The sequence below is a fragment of the Lontra canadensis genome, unplaced genomic scaffold, assembly GCF_010015895.1.
Source record: "Lontra canadensis isolate GAN:19392208 unplaced genomic scaffold, GSC_riverotter_1.0 scaffold105, whole genome shotgun sequence".
Lineage (NCBI taxonomy): Eukaryota > Metazoa > Chordata > Mammalia > Carnivora > Mustelidae > Lontra > Lontra canadensis.
The window spans coordinates 1,220,082-1,237,754 of NW_022631099.1; the positions used below are offsets into that span (position 1 = coordinate 1,220,082).

Sequence of the window (17,673 nt, forward strand, 5' to 3'; positions counted from 1 at the left end):
GCCGCCTCTTGGATCCGCTGCAAAATCCCGCTCCTTCTGACCCCACAGCACGCGGAGTGGGTGGCGAGGTTGGGTGGGAAGGAAGCTTGTTTCTTTAAGAGGCCTCCGCCAGTGGGGCGGGGACATGCCGGCGCTTCCCCTCCCGGCAGTTAGGCCCGCCTTCCTTTGAGTGACAGGCAAGCAACCCAATTGAAGAAAGAGGATTCAGCGTGACGGCGAAGCGGAGCAATAGGAACCCGGGTCGGCCTGCGGGGGCGGGGTCCCGGGAAGGCGGGGCGGGCGGAGGCTGGAGGAGCCGCGGAGGCGAGACCCCGGCGCGGGAGCTGGGCCTAGGTCGGCGCCCTGGTGAGTGAGGGGGACGCCGGGCGCCGGGGCGTGGCGGGCCGCGGAGAGGGCCCTGCCCGGAGGGATGCGGGGAGGAGGGGAGGAGGGGCCGGGCCGGGAAGGGGGCCGGAGGCTGCGGCCTGCATTTGCCCCAGGGGTTGAAGGGCTGGAGGGAGGGCCCCGGCTGCACAGCGCCGGTTCGTCAGGGGGTCGCGGCCCTGTTGGGCGCCGGTTCCACACCAGGAGTGGCGTCGGGTGGGGAAGAGGGCGGGCCGGGCCTGGAGGAGCCAAGGGAGAAGGGTGGGAGGATGCAGCCTGCGGGCGCGACGAGCAGATGGGGGAGGGACGGGGTGGGAGAGCGCTCGCTGGGAGCCCGCGGAGTGTTTGCGGCTGGGTGGCCCTCGGCAGCGGCCGGGGAGTCTCTCTTGACATCGCCGCCGCCGACGCACACGCTGCCCATCACCCAGCCCGGTGAAGCCGGCCGCTCTGTGGCCCCCCAGTCCGTCTACTTCTCATCTCCGCCGCTCCCCTTCCGTTCAGGCGTCTGTCGCCTCCTACCTGGGCGGTTGCATTGTCCTACCTGATGTGGCCCCACGCTCTCCCGCCGCTCTGCTGTGGGCCTCGCACCGTGGCCAGTGGGATTTTCAAAATGCACATCAGATCCGGACACTCCGCTGCTTAAAACTGGCCAGCCGCCTGGGTCAGCCCGAGATCCTCGCCCAAGCCCTGGAGATCTGGAACCTCCAGCCTCTCCCTCCTGTTCAGTACTCTTCACACTGTCCTTTCCCTGTTCCTTACACATCCCAAGCCCTAGCTTTCCTCGGGGTCTTTACACTTAGCCTTCTTCTGCGTCGTTCCCTCTTCCCCGCCCATTTTAGTCCAGTAAACTCATCTTCATGCTTCAGATCTGCACTCAGGTGTCACCCTGACTCCTCCTCCAGGTGAATTCCCCACTTTTGTCACCCTGGGTACCTCTTCACCACACTTGAACAACTGCAGTTTTACTTTTATTTGTGAAAGTATTAGAATGTCTGTCCATCCCACCAGATAAGAAGGCCTAGAAGATAGTGTCTGGTTTTGCTCCTTTTATCTCGAGCCTCTTGCACAGGACCAGGCACAGTAAACATTTATTAAAGAAGGGGATGGAGGTCTTGGCTTTGACAGGAGGAAGGGGGTGTGAATTGTGGTCCCTGATAGCCTGCCAGTGGGAGAAGGAAACCAATGTGGGAATACTTTCCGTGTGCCAAGTTCTATGCAGAACAATGCCTCGTGTCCAATAGAAATAGAATGCCCTATGGTAGTTTAAAGTTTTTAGTAGCCACATTAAAAACTTAAAAGGAAGCAGGTGAAATCAATTTTTGGAACACCTTTTACTTAACCTATTATATTCCAAAATAATATTATTTTGACATGTGATCGGTATAAAGACCCTATTAATGGGATAGTTCCCATTTTTGTGGGTGCCCTAAGTCCTTGAAGTCTGGCATATGTTTTCTACCTATAGCCGGTCTGATTTAGTTTGTGGTAACCACATGCCCCGTGCTCAGTGGCTACACAGGACACAGGTCTGGGGCTTCCCTCTTGGGCTGTGGAGTTCTAGAAGCTTTGTATACTTGTGGCATTTAATCCCCTTTAGAGTCTTTTGGGGTAGTTCTTGTTGCCTGCATTTTACTAATAAAAATAAGGAAGCTCTTAAAAGTTATATTGCGTGCTGGTGGTCACTCTAGCGTTTGTGAGTGGAGGAGGGAACATTAGGACTAGGACCCCATGTGTTCATCTGGAGTCCGGTCTCTCTATACCCTATGCTGCCTCTAGGAGGCGCCAAGGAAGTCTGGGAGTGCAGGAAGTGGGGACTAAACTTGAGAACAGTGGCACCTGTGGCTATATTGCTCATTCTGTCTGGTTTCGTGTGGAGCAATATGTCTGGACACATCAGTACCACCTGTCTAGGTGGCTCAGGAACAAACATATTTAATGCGTCTGGAGGAAAACCCTGCAAGGCAAGTCCTTCTTTGACCCAGTTGCTATGCCTCTCAGCACAGTCTACACAGTGGTCCTGGAAGCTGGGGAGAGAAATACGCACGGCCTGTAGCGTCCTGGTGGTGCTGGGAGCAGCACGTTCAAGTTAACACTCTGGCTGCTCAGTTCCACGATTGCTCACCGAGTGAGGTTCCCCTTACTGCGAGGCCAGCACTGTTCTACTTAGGGTGACTGGGGAGTGTAAGTCACAGCCCTCATTTTCAGGATGCTTACCATGGAAGGACAAGACCAGATCATAGGGTGATTAGGTGACGCCCAAGACAACCACATGGTGTGACGAAGACCCAGAATCAGTGGTCAGTAGAGCCTGCAAAGTTGTTGTCGAGGCCAAGCTGTGAAATGTGTTTGGAAGCGTTGAATTTGAGCTCCTTTAGGTGGGGTGGGAGCTTTGCAGTTTGCCTCAGTGCCTGCATAGATGCTCCTTGGCTTATTTACTTATCTGCCTGGCTGCTTAAGGCATTTGACTTTGTCACCCCACTAGGCATGGTGGTTTAATGTGAGTCACCAGGAAAGATTGGTTGAGCGCCCGTTATGTGGCAGGCTTTGTAGTGGCCATGGCTCTGAAACTGATCAAAAAGTCTCCAAGGTGCTGCTTCTGGAAAAAAATAATAATGATAATAATAATAATTATTATCATTATTATAGAAGAACACCATCACCAGCGGTGCTTTGCCTCCTTGATTGCCTTCACATATGTTCTCATTTTGTCATCAGTTTCCTGCAGCCTGGAGGGTAGGGTTTTTATATGCTAGGAAATGTGGTTGCAGTGTTTTTGCAACTTTTTCAAGTTCACACAGCTGGACTTCTGCTTACTCTGTGTCAGCAATCACGCTTATATGATTAACATAGATTATCTCACTTAATATTCATAACCACTTGAGAGAGGAGGGTTGATTCGAATCCCCATTTTACAGATACAGAAATTTTTAGAGCTGAGGTCCAAATCCAGGTCTGGTCCACTCCAGAACACAAGCTCCTAACCATTAAGTGGCACTGGCTCACCAGAAGGTCAAGGTGGGAAGAGACCTCAAAAACATCTAGTCTAACCCCCTCATTAGATCAGGACAAGAGGGGCAGAGTGGATTGTGGTCATGGTGAATCCAGGCAGTCAGGTCCCTTGTGCTGTAGAGAGGGAACTAACCCAGACATGGGGGACCAAGACCTTCTTTTGTCCCTAACTGGTGGTGTGGCCTTGCCAGCTTCTCTGGACCTCAGTTCTCTTATTTATAAAGTGAGAGGGCTTGGCCTGATTTTACAGTGAGAACAATGCTGTGTTGTTATGCTTGGTATTGAAAGAGTTGGGCCCACAGCCCAGGACTTGAGCCATGACCCAGGACTCTTCTGGGCTCACCACACCCCCTCCCTACACAAGCTCTGCCACCCCGTTGCAACCACCGTGGTCTCTTCCTTAAAGTTCATCAGTATTTTCTGTCTCATTGTCTGTTTCACTTCCAAAAACCGAGGCAAGTAGTCTGTAAACCGTGAGCCCTTCTAAATCTGCCGGCTACTATAGTTAGGGATTTGTAAAGTTCTAGGCAATGGACAGTCCTCTGTAGTGTTTTTATTCTTGTTGAAAGGCAGTAGGTCTCAGGACATCCTGGAGGGTATTTTTATTTATTTTAATTTTATTTAATTAATTAATTAATTTATTTTTAGAGAGGGAGTTGGGGAGGGGCAGAAGGAGAAGGAGAGGGAATCTTTTTTTTTTTTTTAAGATTTTATTTATTTATTTGACATAAAGAGAGAGATCACAAGTAGGCAGAGGCAGGCAGAGAGAGAGGGGGAAGCAGGCTCCCTGCTGATGCCGGGCTCGATCCCAGGACCCTGAGATCATGACCTGAGCCGAAGGCAGAGGATTAACCCACTGAGCCACCCAGGTGCCCCAGAAGGAGTGGGAATCTTAAGCAGAGTCCACGCCCAGTGCAGGGCCCAATGCAGGGCTCGATTCATGACCCTGAGATCATGGCTGGAGCTGACATCAGGAGCCACGCAGGCACCCCATGGAGGGTATTTTTAGTGTGGAATTCTGCAGGTGCTGCGGTGTGCCAGGCATTGTGCTGCAGACGTTGGGGAAGCGGGGGGAAGAGACACAGGCTGGATGTGTCCCTGCTCTCAGATGGCTAATAGTCCTCTTGGCTGTGGCTCTCAGCCCTGACCACCGTTAGGATCACTTGGGTGGTGAGGGGTTTCAGAGTGCGGGGTGGGCATTGATGGTGCACAACCAGAGGTGAGGACCGCTGGTCTAGAGTCTGCTTCTCACACTTGAACATGCATGTGACCCCCCCCCGGGGGTTCTTGTTTGAAGGCGGATTCCCACTGAGTGGGTGATCCTCCATGACTGCAGGCTCCCAGGCACTGCCCATGCTACTGGTGTGCAGCTCACACTTGAGTAGCAAAGAGGCCGCACAGAGAATTTGAAGTCAGGGGGCTGTGAAGGTTTGTGTAAGAAGACTGGGAGCACAGAGGAGGGCGCAGTTAATTCTGCCTGAGGGGAGAAGACAAGGAAAGCCACACCAATGAGGGAATGTGTGAGCTGGGCCTTGAAGGATGAGTAGGAGTTTGACGGTTGGCTAAGGTGGAAGGCCAGCAGTGCATGTGAAAGTGCAGACTCAGGGGCACCTGGGTGGCTCAGTGGGTTAAAGCCTCTGCCTTCGGCTCAGGTCATGATCCCAGGGTCCTGGAATCTGGCCCCGCATCGGGCTCTCTGTTCAGGAGGGAACCTGCTTCCTCCTCTCTCTCTGCCTGCCTCTCTGCCTACTTGTGATCTTTGTCTGTCAAATAAATAAATAAAATCTTTAAAAAAAAAAAAAAAAGAAAGCGCAGAATCAAGAGAGCGTGATGTTTGAGGTAGCAAGATGGTCTGGGGTGACGTGCTAGCATCTACGCGGCAAAGTCTGGACGGCACTTCCACCCTGAAGAGCCACTGAGTGGAGCTGGGGTCAGTCTAGCACTCTGCTAGGGAGTTTGAGCTCTGTTCTCTATGCTTGGGAACCCCGCAGAGGGCTTCTGTGCAGGTTAAGGGGAGACCCAGGTGATCCTTAGGGCAGGTGTTCAGGGGAAGAAGCCCAAACAGTTACCCAGTTCCCATTCCCGTCCCCTTCCTCACTGTGCTTTGGCTCCAACTTAGTGGCTTTGGGGTGAGGCTGGTGTTCGGCAAATTTCTACAAAAAGAAATGTCAGCCGCTGTTGTCACAATGGTCCCTCTCAGCCTTTCGAGCAGTGCGTGGCAAAAGTTGAATCTCTGCCAACCCAGTTCCCCTCCTCTGGACCTGAGAACTCATCCCCATTTAGCGGCCGAACTCAGGGAAGTGGAGTAACTCCTCAGATGAGAAGATTTCAGAGGGAGAAGCCTCTAGTGAGATTGCGGTTTCAATTAGAAAGAGGGTGTGACCTCTAGTTCCCTTCCTGGTGTGGTGGACTCTGTTGCAGGAAACATAAACCAGACTCACCCACACCATCCCCCCCCCCACTGAATCAAAAGCAAAAGATGAGAACAAAAAAGCACACGTCAATCCTTATCCTTCAGAGTGGGGAGGAGGGCAGGGAGGACGGAGAGCTGGAAGCGGGAATCTTCATTCTGAATTCCTTGCTATTGGGAAGGGATCCTCTTTCACTTGCTTTCTGCACATGGGCTGTGTCACCCGCCGGCAGAGTCCAGCCCTCTGGAGCAGTCACTGCATGGGTGACAGTAGATAAAGCTCCACGGGGCCTTTTGTAACCGTGTTGATTTTACAAGCACACCTGCTAGAGGCCACTTAGGGACTGCTCCCCTGGAGATGCCGATGCTACTATTTCTCTCTGTTTCCCGAGCTTTGCCTTTGAAGACGTGCGCTTTCATTCTCCTGCCTTACAGAATTACCTTCCTCACATCGAGTGCGTGCCTCTCTCCTGTTTGTGGCATGTTGAGTTTTGCCAGCCGGTTTGATGTCTGCAGCACTTGCCTTAAAGGGGGTGGGAGGTGAGGGGCAGCAAGCGGATTCATCTGGAAGAGGGCTATCACTTCTTTGCCCCCCCGGGCCTGGATGGAAACCACAGCTCCCTTATCCCGGCTGTTGGCTGTTGAACTCGAGCACCGCTGAGCGGCCGAGCAAGAGGCTATTTATAACCCTGAGAGTTTTGCAATGTTACTGAATTGCCTCGACCTAATTTCCACTTCCTTTCTAAAATGAAAATGAAGAGTTAGCAAGCAAGTACTGAAGGAGTTCCCCACAAGGAGACCCTCCATCCGGGAATGGGCTCAGGAGAACACGACCGCTCCTACTCTCCTGCCTCCTGACGCCTCCACAGAGAAGCAGTGGGATACTCACCCCTTTCTTTGCAGTAGAGTCAGGGGCGCTAAACCTGGTCTTGCAGTGAGACACGTCCAGTGAGACGTCAGAGACGACAGCCAGACTCTCAACAGTGGAAATACTGTGTCGTTAGAAAGTGGCGGGACGTGGAGGGGACACCAAACAACTAGAACAACTCACACCAGTCCCTTTCCCCTTCGAGGTGGCGCTGGTTGACAGGAGTGGAGGAAGTCAGAGGTGAAGGATTCGCGCAGACACTGGTGCTTGCTGAGCCAGAACTGTGTGCCAAGTGCTGTGCTAGGTGAGTGGGTGACAGGGTGTACCTTCCTTGGGGGAGGAGCTAGTGAGGAAGAGAGATGCACAAATACTTCACTATCATAACAGTGTGTACAATAATAATAATACCTGTCACGGAGGAGGACAGGAGCCCTCACAGAGGTCAGAACAGAGTGCTGTGAGAACACAGTGGCCCCATCCTATTTCACTTTGCTAGGGAAAGGGGACCACTCAGAAGGGCAGAGGGGCAGTGACATCTGAACTGGACTTTGATGTTTAAATAGGAGCTCTTTTGACAGTCCAGGGAAGGAAGAGAACACGTGGATGGACAGAAGAAATGGAAGAACGTGGCCTGCCTCACAGAAACAGCAAGCAGTCTGGGAAGACCTGGCTAGACGGAGAACCGAGTAGCCCATGAGGAAGTGGGGCTGTCCTCTAGACAGTGGGGAGCCACTCCCTGCGGGCCAGTGAGCTCTCGTCATGCAGGTTTCTTCCCTTCAGGATGCTTTAGCTTCAGGTATGGCAAACCAGAGTCCTCCAGACACCTGCTGCGGGCCACGGACGGCTCCACCCGCTGCTCACGTGGCTTTCAAACAACACCAGACTACCCGGAATCTAGTTATTATTATTATCTGTGTAACACTGAGCATGGTCCTTAATTTCTCCGTGCTTCGCGTTGTGTCATCTGTTAAATGGGCGCAAAAATGTACCACGCACGTTTGCCGTGTGGATTAAATGAATCAATATATGTAAAGTCCTTGAAAAGGACCCCAGTACTATGTAATACAGCATCAAAGAAGTATTACGTAGCGGGAGAAGAACTAACTTTGAAGTCACACGACTCAGCCTTGAGATCCGTTCTGATCTGCTTTCTTTCTTTTTTTTGGAGGGAGGGGAGATGTGGGAAGGAGCCCTATGGCAGACAAGCTCAACCCATCTGAACTTCAGTTGTCTCATCTGTACAGTGGGGATAATTTTCAGGGTTCCTTGAGCATTGCCTGTAATAATGCCATAGAAGTGAGTGATCGGGGTGCCTGGGTGGCTCAGTGGGTTAAAGCCTCTGCCTTCGGCTCAGGTCATGATCCCAGGGTCCTGGGATCGAGCCCCACATCGGGCTCTCTGCTCAGCAGGGAGCCTGCTTCCTCCTCTCTGTCTGCCTGCCTCTCTGCCTACTTGTGATCTCTGTCTGTCAAATAAATAAATAAATAAATAAATAAATAAAAGAAGTGAGCACTCAGGGCCGCCTGGGTGCCCTGTGGTAAAGCGACTGACTGGATTTCAGCTCAGGTGTGAGCCCCCCACCGGGCTCTGCACTCAGCGGGAAGTCTGCTTGTCCCTCTCTCTGTTCTGCCCCCTGTGCTACCCAACCCGGTAAAATACATACATACATAAATGAAATCTTAAAAAAAAAAAAGAGTGATCAACTGTAAAGAGGCTGTCTACCCATTACTATTATATACAACATGATTACTCTGAAGTCACTTATATAACTGGTTTTTTTTAAGATTTTATTTATTTATTTGACAGAGATCACAGGTAGGCAGAGAGGCGGGCAGAGAGAGAGGAGGAAGCAGGTTCCCTGCCAAGCAGAGAGCCCGATGCGGGACTCGATCCCAGGACCCTGGGATCATGACCTGAGCTGAAGGCAGAGGCTTTAACTCACTGAGCCACCCAGGCGCCCTAACGGAACTGTTTTTAAACACACCAGACTGAGCCGGTGTCAAGGAAGGTCCTGCTCACTGTCATTACCCTTTGCCTGTTAACGCTGCTGCTTACGCAGGCCCCCATATCAGAGTTCCTTCAAAGCCTGAGGTCAAACTTAGTCTTAAGCCTTTTCGTTGCAGTGAACAGAAAAGCAGGCTAGTTCCATTTAAAGAAGGGCTTTTTGGGCACGATCCAGGGGAATTTCAGGCACCTCAAGTGTAGGAGTTGGAGCCATGGGATCTGGGAAGTCATCAGGCTTTTTCCTCTGTTCTTGGGACTTTGTGGTTTCTGGTTTCTGGCCTCCACTTATCTACACATCTCTGGATTCTTCCGCAGAACAACTTCCTCTAAAAGACTCTTGGTTTTTGCTTCTTGGTATCTTTGGCTTGCTGGTGGCTTTATCTTGCCACGGTACCTGCTCGGAGGCTGATGATAACCTTTCTGCCCCAGGGCCCCTTGGCATCCAGCTTCCTTAGCTTGTGTCTGTAAATTTAAAAGAAAGAATTGGATTCATCCGGCTAAGGTTCAATGTTCACCTAGGTCCCACCAGCTGGGGCAGGGTTGGGGAGAGTGTCATTCAGTTGAAATGGACAGCCTGCCCTGTGTGAGAAAGGGCAGAATCACTGAGAATGGGGGCTCGGAGTCTCTCTCGAATAGTCTTGGCAGTTGCAAATCTCCACGCTTTAAAATGGATATGAATTTTTGAAACAGCCACGAATCACTCAGGGCGAGGTTTAATAAAGAAAGACAGTCAACCTGGGAAATGCCAAGTTGGGTCCGAGTAATGTGGAATGGCCAAGTCATGAGCTTTAGCTTCGTTGTCTCCAAAGACAGTATTCAGAAAGGAGCTCTAACAAATAGGGTCTCTTAGCAGCACCATCAGGAAATAAGGGCGTGGTTTCCTTGGGTGTGGACTTTGAAGTGGGCAATCTTCATTTGGATTTGTAAGTTCTACTTTAGAACCATGGACTTTTAGACTTAGGGGGCACTCCACGCGTGCTTTAGTTCAACACTCACATCCCACAGTAGAGGCTTGGGTGAAAGAGCCACGTCCACATTACCCGGACACCTAGGGATGGAACTGTGACGGGGTCCTGACTCCATGGCATCCAAATCCAATTGCTTCTTCAGCAGGGCAGTCATCCCAGCTCCTTCTCTCGTACCTGCACCACCTACTTGTTTCAAAGAGAAGAACTAAATGACAAATGGTCTAAGAGGCCATCCTGTGTGCTTCCGTGTATACAAAGTGCAAAAACAGGCCACACTCATGTATGGCGAGAGAAGTCAGAAAGGAGTTGCCTCTTGGAGGGCTGGAAGGTGGGGGATTGCCTGGAAGGAGGTAGGAGGGAATTTTCTAGGGTGATGAGAATGTTCGAAGTCCTGTTTTGGGTGGTGGTTACAGAGAGATGTGTGTATTTCTATTCTATATATACACACGTACATGAGCTCTGTGCGTTTCGTATGTAAATTATATCTCCGTTTTAAAAAATGATCTCACAACTGTACAGTCATACCTCCTAATTGTGGCACATTTACCAGTAAGGATGAGGATGCCTGCCCTAGGCATCCAGAGTCACGGTCCCACCCCTGCTTTGCCATGTGGCCTTTCAGCCAGGAGGCGTTCTAATGGGAACGGTTCATCGTGTTTCTAAGCACACGAACATCACACACGGGAAATTCTGCTTGGAGCCACAGACGTGGCAGAAGCTTTGAGGACCACCAGGCCCGCCCCCTATGGGCCCTTTAGGCCTGATTTAGTTCCAACGAACAGAAATTCAGGCTAGCTCAGCAGGGAAGGGAAGAGCACCGGCCAAAGTCAGCCCCAGGTTCTGTCCCCTTTCCTACCTATTAGCTGGTGGAACTGGGGCCCTTTAACCATCGTCTGAGCTCCAGCTGTGTCGTCTCAGAACTAACAGTCTGATTCCGCCTACTTCCTGGGGCTGTCGGGAGGGCTCAGCGGAGTCAGCGGAGTCAGCGAAAGCGCTTGGAAAACCATCTGTGCATTGTCACGTGCTGGCAATGCCAGTACTGTTGACACTTGCCTTCTGGGACAACCCAACCTGACCAGGAAACAGTCATGGAAGCGTCCCTCTCCTGGAGACTCACAGGTGTGGAGGGGAAGGGCCTTTCCCCCCTTTCACCAGACAGACCTATGCTCACAGGGCTGTGAGAATGGACATCTGTGTCTGGGCCTAAAAGCTGCAGCACACACCAACACCAGCTTGGCAGTGGCTCTGCCATGAGTTCAGGAGAGCCAGGCGGTCTCCATTATTGAAGCCTGATGTGCAGGTGAACGGCTGAGCCTGGCAGATGCCGAGAAAGTTCTTTTTCATTAAGAGAGAGGCCTCTCCTGAACCTGTCGGCAAGGAATGTAAAATATACATGGAAATACTCCATCAGTCGAGTGACTTGCCTTCATCAGACCTTGGAGAGAGGATGCTTTGGCTGCTGCTTGGAATACCACTAAGCTAGCGAGGTTGCCTAGGAGACCGGTCACATGGGCCTATCTTCCAGACCCGTTCAAAATGATTTATTTTCCTTTATTTTGGAGACAAATGGGGGAGGGGGTCAGAGGTACTTTCGGAGCCTTATCCTCCTATAGAGGGGCCTTTGTGTGAGCTGTCCTCACCTCCCTACACTTGAGCTCCAGCAGCCCTTGCCCTTGGCAGTAGGGACTAAAATAGCATTTCCTGTCCCAGTTCTCTTCCCCATTTTCTGAACTCTGCGTCATCCCACACAGAGGAGGCTCCACATTGTGTCCTTTGAGGGGGAAGGAGTGGCAGCGGTAACTAGGCAGGAGGCGAGAGAGCAAGCGGCCGGGCCCTGCCGACACTGGGATCTTCCTCGGATGAGAGCAGAACAGAAGTGGGCAGGCTCCGTCAGCCAACCACTCAACCAAGAAAAGGCTCTGCCTATTCTTATCTGTCTCAGAGCATATGCTTCTCCCTCCCAACGTCCCAAGACAGGAATTTGCAGTAAATTCATTCTTCTACCACACAGTCCTCCTGACCTTTTAGACCGAAGTGTCATGTTGGCAGACCTTGCTACTGCCTGATCTGCAGTTGATGGATGGGTTTGTCCCATTTCTACTCGCTGACTTAATCTAAACGAGACAAAAAGCCCAAGGAGAGGGTCTGGTGTGATGTCGAAAAATTCCAACCAAGCAGTTCCATATGTTACTTTGGACACTGTCTTCTGATTCTCAAAAATATCTAATGAGTGAAAAATAAAGGCAAACGCTCTGACTCTTTCCTTCTCTCTGATTCCTTGTCTCCAGGCGGCTGTGTCGGTGTGTGCTTCTTGGAGAAGTAGGGCCTGTTGCGAACAATGCCGCCCCCATCAGACATTGTCAAAGTAGCCATTGAGTGGCCAGGTGCTAACGCTCAGCTCCTTGAAATCGACCAGGTGAGCTCCTGAAAGGAGGACAGAAGCAGTAATGCGGGGTGGCGGGGGGTTGTCAGAGAAGTGCATGGCAGGGTTGTCTTCAGGGATGTGGGCTTTTGGCATCAGGAGTAAGAGCCAGCAACGGGAAGGTCAAGGTCTGTCCCACTCCATGGAGGGTCGGTCCTGTGGCTTGGGAGAGAGGTTTTCTCTCCAACAGAAGCTATCGGGGAGGCAGTCCCCACTCGGGCCCCTCGTCAGAACCTTGGTGGGAATAGCATGGATTGCTGGTGAAGGATCTCTCTCTCTCTCTCTCTCTCTCTCTCTCTCTCTCTCTCTCTCTCGCTGTCTTTCAGAAACGGCCCCTGGCATCCATTATCAAGGAAGTTTGTGATGGGTGAGTAGAAAGTGTCCTTGTTCTGGACAAGGGGAGGCTAACAACTGCAGGAACACCGCCCCGCTGTGAGGAGTCTCCAGTTACCTGGACCCTGGGGGTGGAACTTTTGTGGATCGTTGTCTTACAAAGGAGGTGTAGCAGAGGAGGATGTCCCTATGACCTCGTAGAAATCCTTCTTTTTCCTGTGAGCCCAGGGAGGCTGTCTGAGGCGCTGGTGGGCTGTGAGGCTCGTGCTGAGTCATGTGGACCCCCATGGATGGCGCCAGTTGGTACCCAAGCCTGAGCCACTTGTTTTTGGTCAGCATCTCAGCCCGTAGCTTTGGGTCTCCCCACTCCTCCAGGCAGGCTGCCCAAAGCCTGAGGCGATTCTGCTGGAAATGATTAATGCATCTGCCGCTTTTAGCTGGGCCTGCGGAAGGCCCGGGTGGCTGTACTGTGGTTTCTCACACAGGTGGTCGCTGCCAAACCCGGAGTATTACACCCTCCGATATGCAGATGGCCCCCAGCTCTACATCACCGAGCAGGTGCGTGCGGGAGCGCAGTCGGCGCGGGAGCCTTGCTGACAGGGGGGCAGCTTCTGTGTCCCAGGGAGGGGCTGCCTCCCGGGCAGATTGGGGCACACCAGCCCTGCCTCCTCTGGTGGCTGGAAAACTGAGGCTTCTCCCTCCTGAGGGCCCGGGGCACATGGAGGGGTTCTGAGAAGTTCTCGGGGAAGACACACGCAGAAGGAGGCCCGACCGAAGAGGTTCTGTTACAACTACTGTAAAATTGAGTCAGCCGGCTTGCTCGGGTCTAATACTGTATCTTAGTTACTCTTTTTCCTCTTTGTTACCCAGACGCGCAGTGACATTAAGAATGGAACCATCTTACAGCTGGCCATCTCCCCGGTAAGTATCTGGTTCTCCTCAGGAGTACATTTATTTAACACACATAGGAGCACCCACCATGGGCCAGACTCCCTTCTAGAAACCAAGACTACAGAGCTTTAAAAGTCAGTCTTTGAGGAGCACCTGGCTGGCTCGGTCGGTGGAGCATCCAACTCTTGATTTCGGGGTTGTGGGTTCGAGCCCTACGTTGGATATAGAGATGACTTAAAATAAGTCAGTCTGTGCTCTCACAACCTTGTTAAGAGTAAACAAACAAAGTCCTCTCTCAAGCATTTTGACAGAAGGTTGCTTAGGGAGCTATGGGGACTCAGAGAAGGGGCTGCCTGGTTCAGCCTGAGGATTCCCAGAAAACCTTCCCAGAGGAAGGCACGCTTAGCGCAGATGTTGAAGGATAAGCAAGAATTAGCCAGAGAAATAAGAAAATGAAGGGTATCCCAAGCAGAGAGACGGGCTTTGTTGGGGGAGGCGGGGCCTATAGCAGCCAGTGGGAGGCCGACCTGGAAGGGCCCCGGACGGCTCACTCATGGGTTTGGACTTGATTCAGAAGGGAATGTGGGGACATTGAAAGATTTTAAGCAGGAAGGTACATTATGTTTAGATTTGTATTTTAGGAAGATCACTGTAGTGACAGTGTGGAAGATGGGCTAAAAAAAGAAGGTTGGTGGTAGGAGGAATCTTTAAGAAGCTAATGAGGAATGTTAACAGCCCATGAAGCAAAGGCAAGTGACAGTGGAGATGAGGGACAGGCATGAGAGGTATTTAGAGGTAAACCCGGGGATGGGCTGATGTCCTGGACGTGGAAGGAGGCGACTCCCTGATTCCTGCCAGAGCTCCTGAAGGGTAACTAAGAAAGCAACTAGAAAGGCAGAGAGAAAACCAGGAGACCCGAGAGGGAGTGGGCAGGGACTGTCAAGTTAGAGGAAGGCGCGGCCTGCAGCAAGCAGAGATCGAGTCGACTGAGAGCAGAAACGTTGTTCACTGACCCAGGAAGTCCATGGTCCCGGGTGACCTCTGTCAAGACAGTCTGGTGGGGAGTGACAGCCGGGCTACAGCGGTGGCAAAGTGAGGTCCCCGACTTCACCGCACTATCAGGAAGCTTGGTTATAAAAGGAAGTAGACAGCAGAAGGCAGGAACTCGAGGATGTGGAGCCAAAAAGATAATGCTTTTTAAACAGAGGTAAAACATTCCTGGGTTACAAAAATCAAAAAGTTTGACAAAGATAAAGTGGAAGGTCTCCCTCCCACTCCCATGCCTCATCTACCCAGTTCCCCACCTCCTCTGACCCTTCAGAGCTGCTAACTTCTGTTGCAGTTTCTTTTGTGTCTTTGAAAAGAAGTTAAGATGAAAGAGAGGAAGGTTGATGGTGCAGGAAAGGGGGTGATTAATGGAACAGGACCTCACTGGGTCAGGACAGGGGGAACCCAAAGCCCGGGTGGAGGGATTTTTGACCGCTTGGTCTCCTAAGGAGGATGACCAATATGGGCGTGTCACTTAGGTATAGAAGGGCTGCCAGAAAATTAAGGCTGTGATGGCACCTGTTTTCTTGGCGAGGCAAGAGACCAGTCCCTCTGAGCAGCAGGGTGGTGCACAGTAGTAACGGCTAATAGTTCCAGAACGCCCAGCGAGCGCTTCGCATGCAGCATATCCTCTTATCTTGACAGATACCCGCAGAGGTGGGTACTCGTGATAGCCCCGTTTTGCAGATGAGCAAACTGAGACTCAGGTTACGTGACTAGCCACTTGTCACACGATAAAAACATGGCTGAACTGCCTCTCGAACCCGGGGCTGTCTGACTCCTGGCCCGTATTCTCACCAGTGAGTCCTGCTTTCCCCCTTCTCCGGAACTTTCTCACCCTAAGGACTTCATTACCCACCCACCCACCCACCCACCCCCTGCTGACTCCCACTCCCCACCCCCCACCGGCCAATCAGCTCTGCTAGCTTAATATAACCATCTGGGAGTTGCTCTCGTGGACGTGCTGGAGCATTTTCCAGACCTCCTGCGCTGAGCAGTTGACTTTCCCAGGAGTACATCTCTCCAGAGCAGAAGGCGGCAGCCCAGAAATGCTGTCTCAGGAGGAAAATTAACATTTGGAGTTGGAAGTTTCCAAGTGTGATGCAGACCAGTGCTCTTCAAATGGTTCTATCCGGTGACCTTTTCTCGCGGTGTGCGTATTCTCCACCCCGGGAGTCTGGAGGATTTCTGTGTCATCTAGGGGCGCGGCCGCCGTAGGCCCATCTCTGTGATAATAAAAGAGGAGAGGCAGAGGGCAGAGAGAGGTGACCAGACCTGACTCCTCGGTCAGCAGCAGGAACCGGGCTGCAGTCACTTGCTGAGCTCTGTAAGAAAAAATAAAGACCGCGGAAACATTTTGCTCTCAAGGCTCTTCCATTCCAGCTGAGAATATTAATTAACACACAAAAAATAGAGAGTGACAAATTGCAGGTCCGTCACTTGCGGGGGCCCTGACTGTAAAGCTAGGAAGTCCAGCAGGAGGAAGGGCCAGCAGACGCTCGGGAAGGCTTGTGGCTAGAGCTTGCAGCAAGGAAGCAAGCATTTTTCTGGGGAAAGTTCATGTGCTGGGAGAAGGCTTCGTCACTAGCCATCATTTTGAAAAAGCTATTTTGAAAGCTTCCAGCCCTGCAGTATTCTTAAAATTTCCCCAGGACTGTCAGTTTGAGGGACAACGATACAGGCTTTCAGAGAAAGTTTAAAAACAAACAAACAAACTTGTCAGGCTTATCACATTTTGAGATTGAAAGGGACTTTAAAGCTGGTCATCAGATTAAGTCCTCCACCCAATGCAAGAATCTCTTGTGTAGCATCTTTGACAGCTGGTTGTCGAGATTCTCCTTGATTGCTTTTAGTGACTGAGAGCTCATTACATCAAGGGACAACCTGGTCTGCTGTCTGATGGCTTACATTAATAGAAAACTCCCCTCTGTTGAGCCAATATCTGTGTCCCTGAGACTTGCCAGAGGTGGTAGACTATCTTCTCCCTGGTCTCTTTTGTAGTCCTTCAGTGGGAAGTTTCTGTAATCCATAGACCAGAGTGCTACAGAAAGGATCTACATAGGTCCGGATTGGTCTTGGCATACTGGTAATTCCCTGATTGATCCAATAAGCCTTTATTAAGCAACTCCTAGACAGCGTGAACAACTAGTTCTGCCTCAGGCTTGGCTGTCCACAGAAAAGCCTTTATGAGCTACTCACAGAGCAGTTACCTGCTGCAAGGAGCAGAAGGCATACATCTTGTCCCTGGTCTCATAGTCCCGGGCTGCACGCCAGCTGATGGAGAGGACCCAGTCGTCCAACATGGAGACCCGGCTGGATGCCATGAAGGAGCTGGCCAAGCTCTCTGCTGATGTGACCTTTGCCACTGAGTTCATCAACATGGATGGCATCATTGTGCTGACACGGCTTGTGGAAAGCGGAACCAAGCTCTTGTCCCAGTGAGTATGACTGAGCTCTTCTTGGGGGGTTTCAGAGACTGACTTCAGTCCGCGGGGCATCCTTTTCCCATCTCCACGGAGTCACTTGAATTTATTGAGCACCTTCTGTGTACAGAGCCGTGTGCCAAGTACTGGGCTCTGCACGGAGGGATTTGCTTGTTGTGGTCCTGAATCTCGTGCTCTAGGTGGTCTTCACAGATCCAAGCGGTAGTGAAATCAGGGGGTACAGAAGTCAGGAAGAGAGAAGGTAGGTCATGACAGATCTGTTAATTCATGGAAAATGGCTAATGAGGAGACCGTTCAGAATTGACCAGAACAGGCATCTGTCTGTTCTTAATCTCCACCCCTGCTCCCTCCCTTTCCAGTCATCTCCCCGCTACCCCCCCACACACACACGCAAGCACACACACACGCAGGCCTTCTCCCTACCACCCATTTTCACAGGGAAAACGAGCTCCAGAACTTTAAAATAGGCCACAGACATCTCTGTCATACTCCAGTGCCGAGATGAGTGTAGTGGCGCTCTGTGCCCGTGGCCAGCCATGAGTGAACACGTTTAGTTAGCCGTCTAGGCCTGTGCTGGCTTTCTGTCCCTCTCAGCTGGCACACAGAGGGCGTCGGAAATCTTTTTAGCTGATGGACCAGCTCTTGAAATTTTCAGCCAAACCAAGCACCTAATCTTGGGTGTTCCTTTTAAGTCTCAGATTTTGCAGCAGCGTGGACATCCTGAAGCTTTCAGTGGCCCTCAGAGACTTCAGCTGTCTCTGCGGGGTTGGGGTGGAGGGGGTACAGGACTGGACTGGCCTTGGTTTCCTCCTCTTTAAAATGGGGGTGCTGCTTACATTGTAATACTGTCACAAAGATTGTTGTTAACGGGTCCGAACCTGCCTTGCCAATGGGAATAGGGTTTGTTGAATCTA

General features: G+C 51.5%; 1 protein-coding gene across 3 annotated transcripts in view; it reads left to right on the top strand.

Moving 5' to 3' along the window:
• Positions 1-254: 254 nt before the first annotated feature.
• Positions 255-17,673, top strand: part of ELMO2 (engulfment and cell motility 2) — a 38,302-nt gene continuing 20,883 nt past the window's right edge. The window contains exons 1-6 of one of the 3 annotated variants that reach the window (XM_032838697.1): positions 255-345; positions 11,911-12,038; positions 12,371-12,411; positions 12,863-12,935; positions 13,248-13,298; positions 16,572-16,753. In XM_032838697.1, coding sequence (XP_032694588.1) covers positions 11,961-12,038; positions 12,371-12,411; positions 12,863-12,935; positions 13,248-13,298; positions 16,572-16,753 — 425 coding nt within the window. In that variant the 5' untranslated portion in view covers positions 255-345; positions 11,911-11,960. Of the gene's footprint in view, positions 346-6,862; positions 6,955-11,910; positions 12,039-12,370; positions 12,412-12,862; positions 12,936-13,247; positions 13,299-16,571; positions 16,754-17,673 lie in introns of those variants that run through there. The other 2 variants (XM_032838698.1, XM_032838699.1) reach the window with 2 other exon arrangements.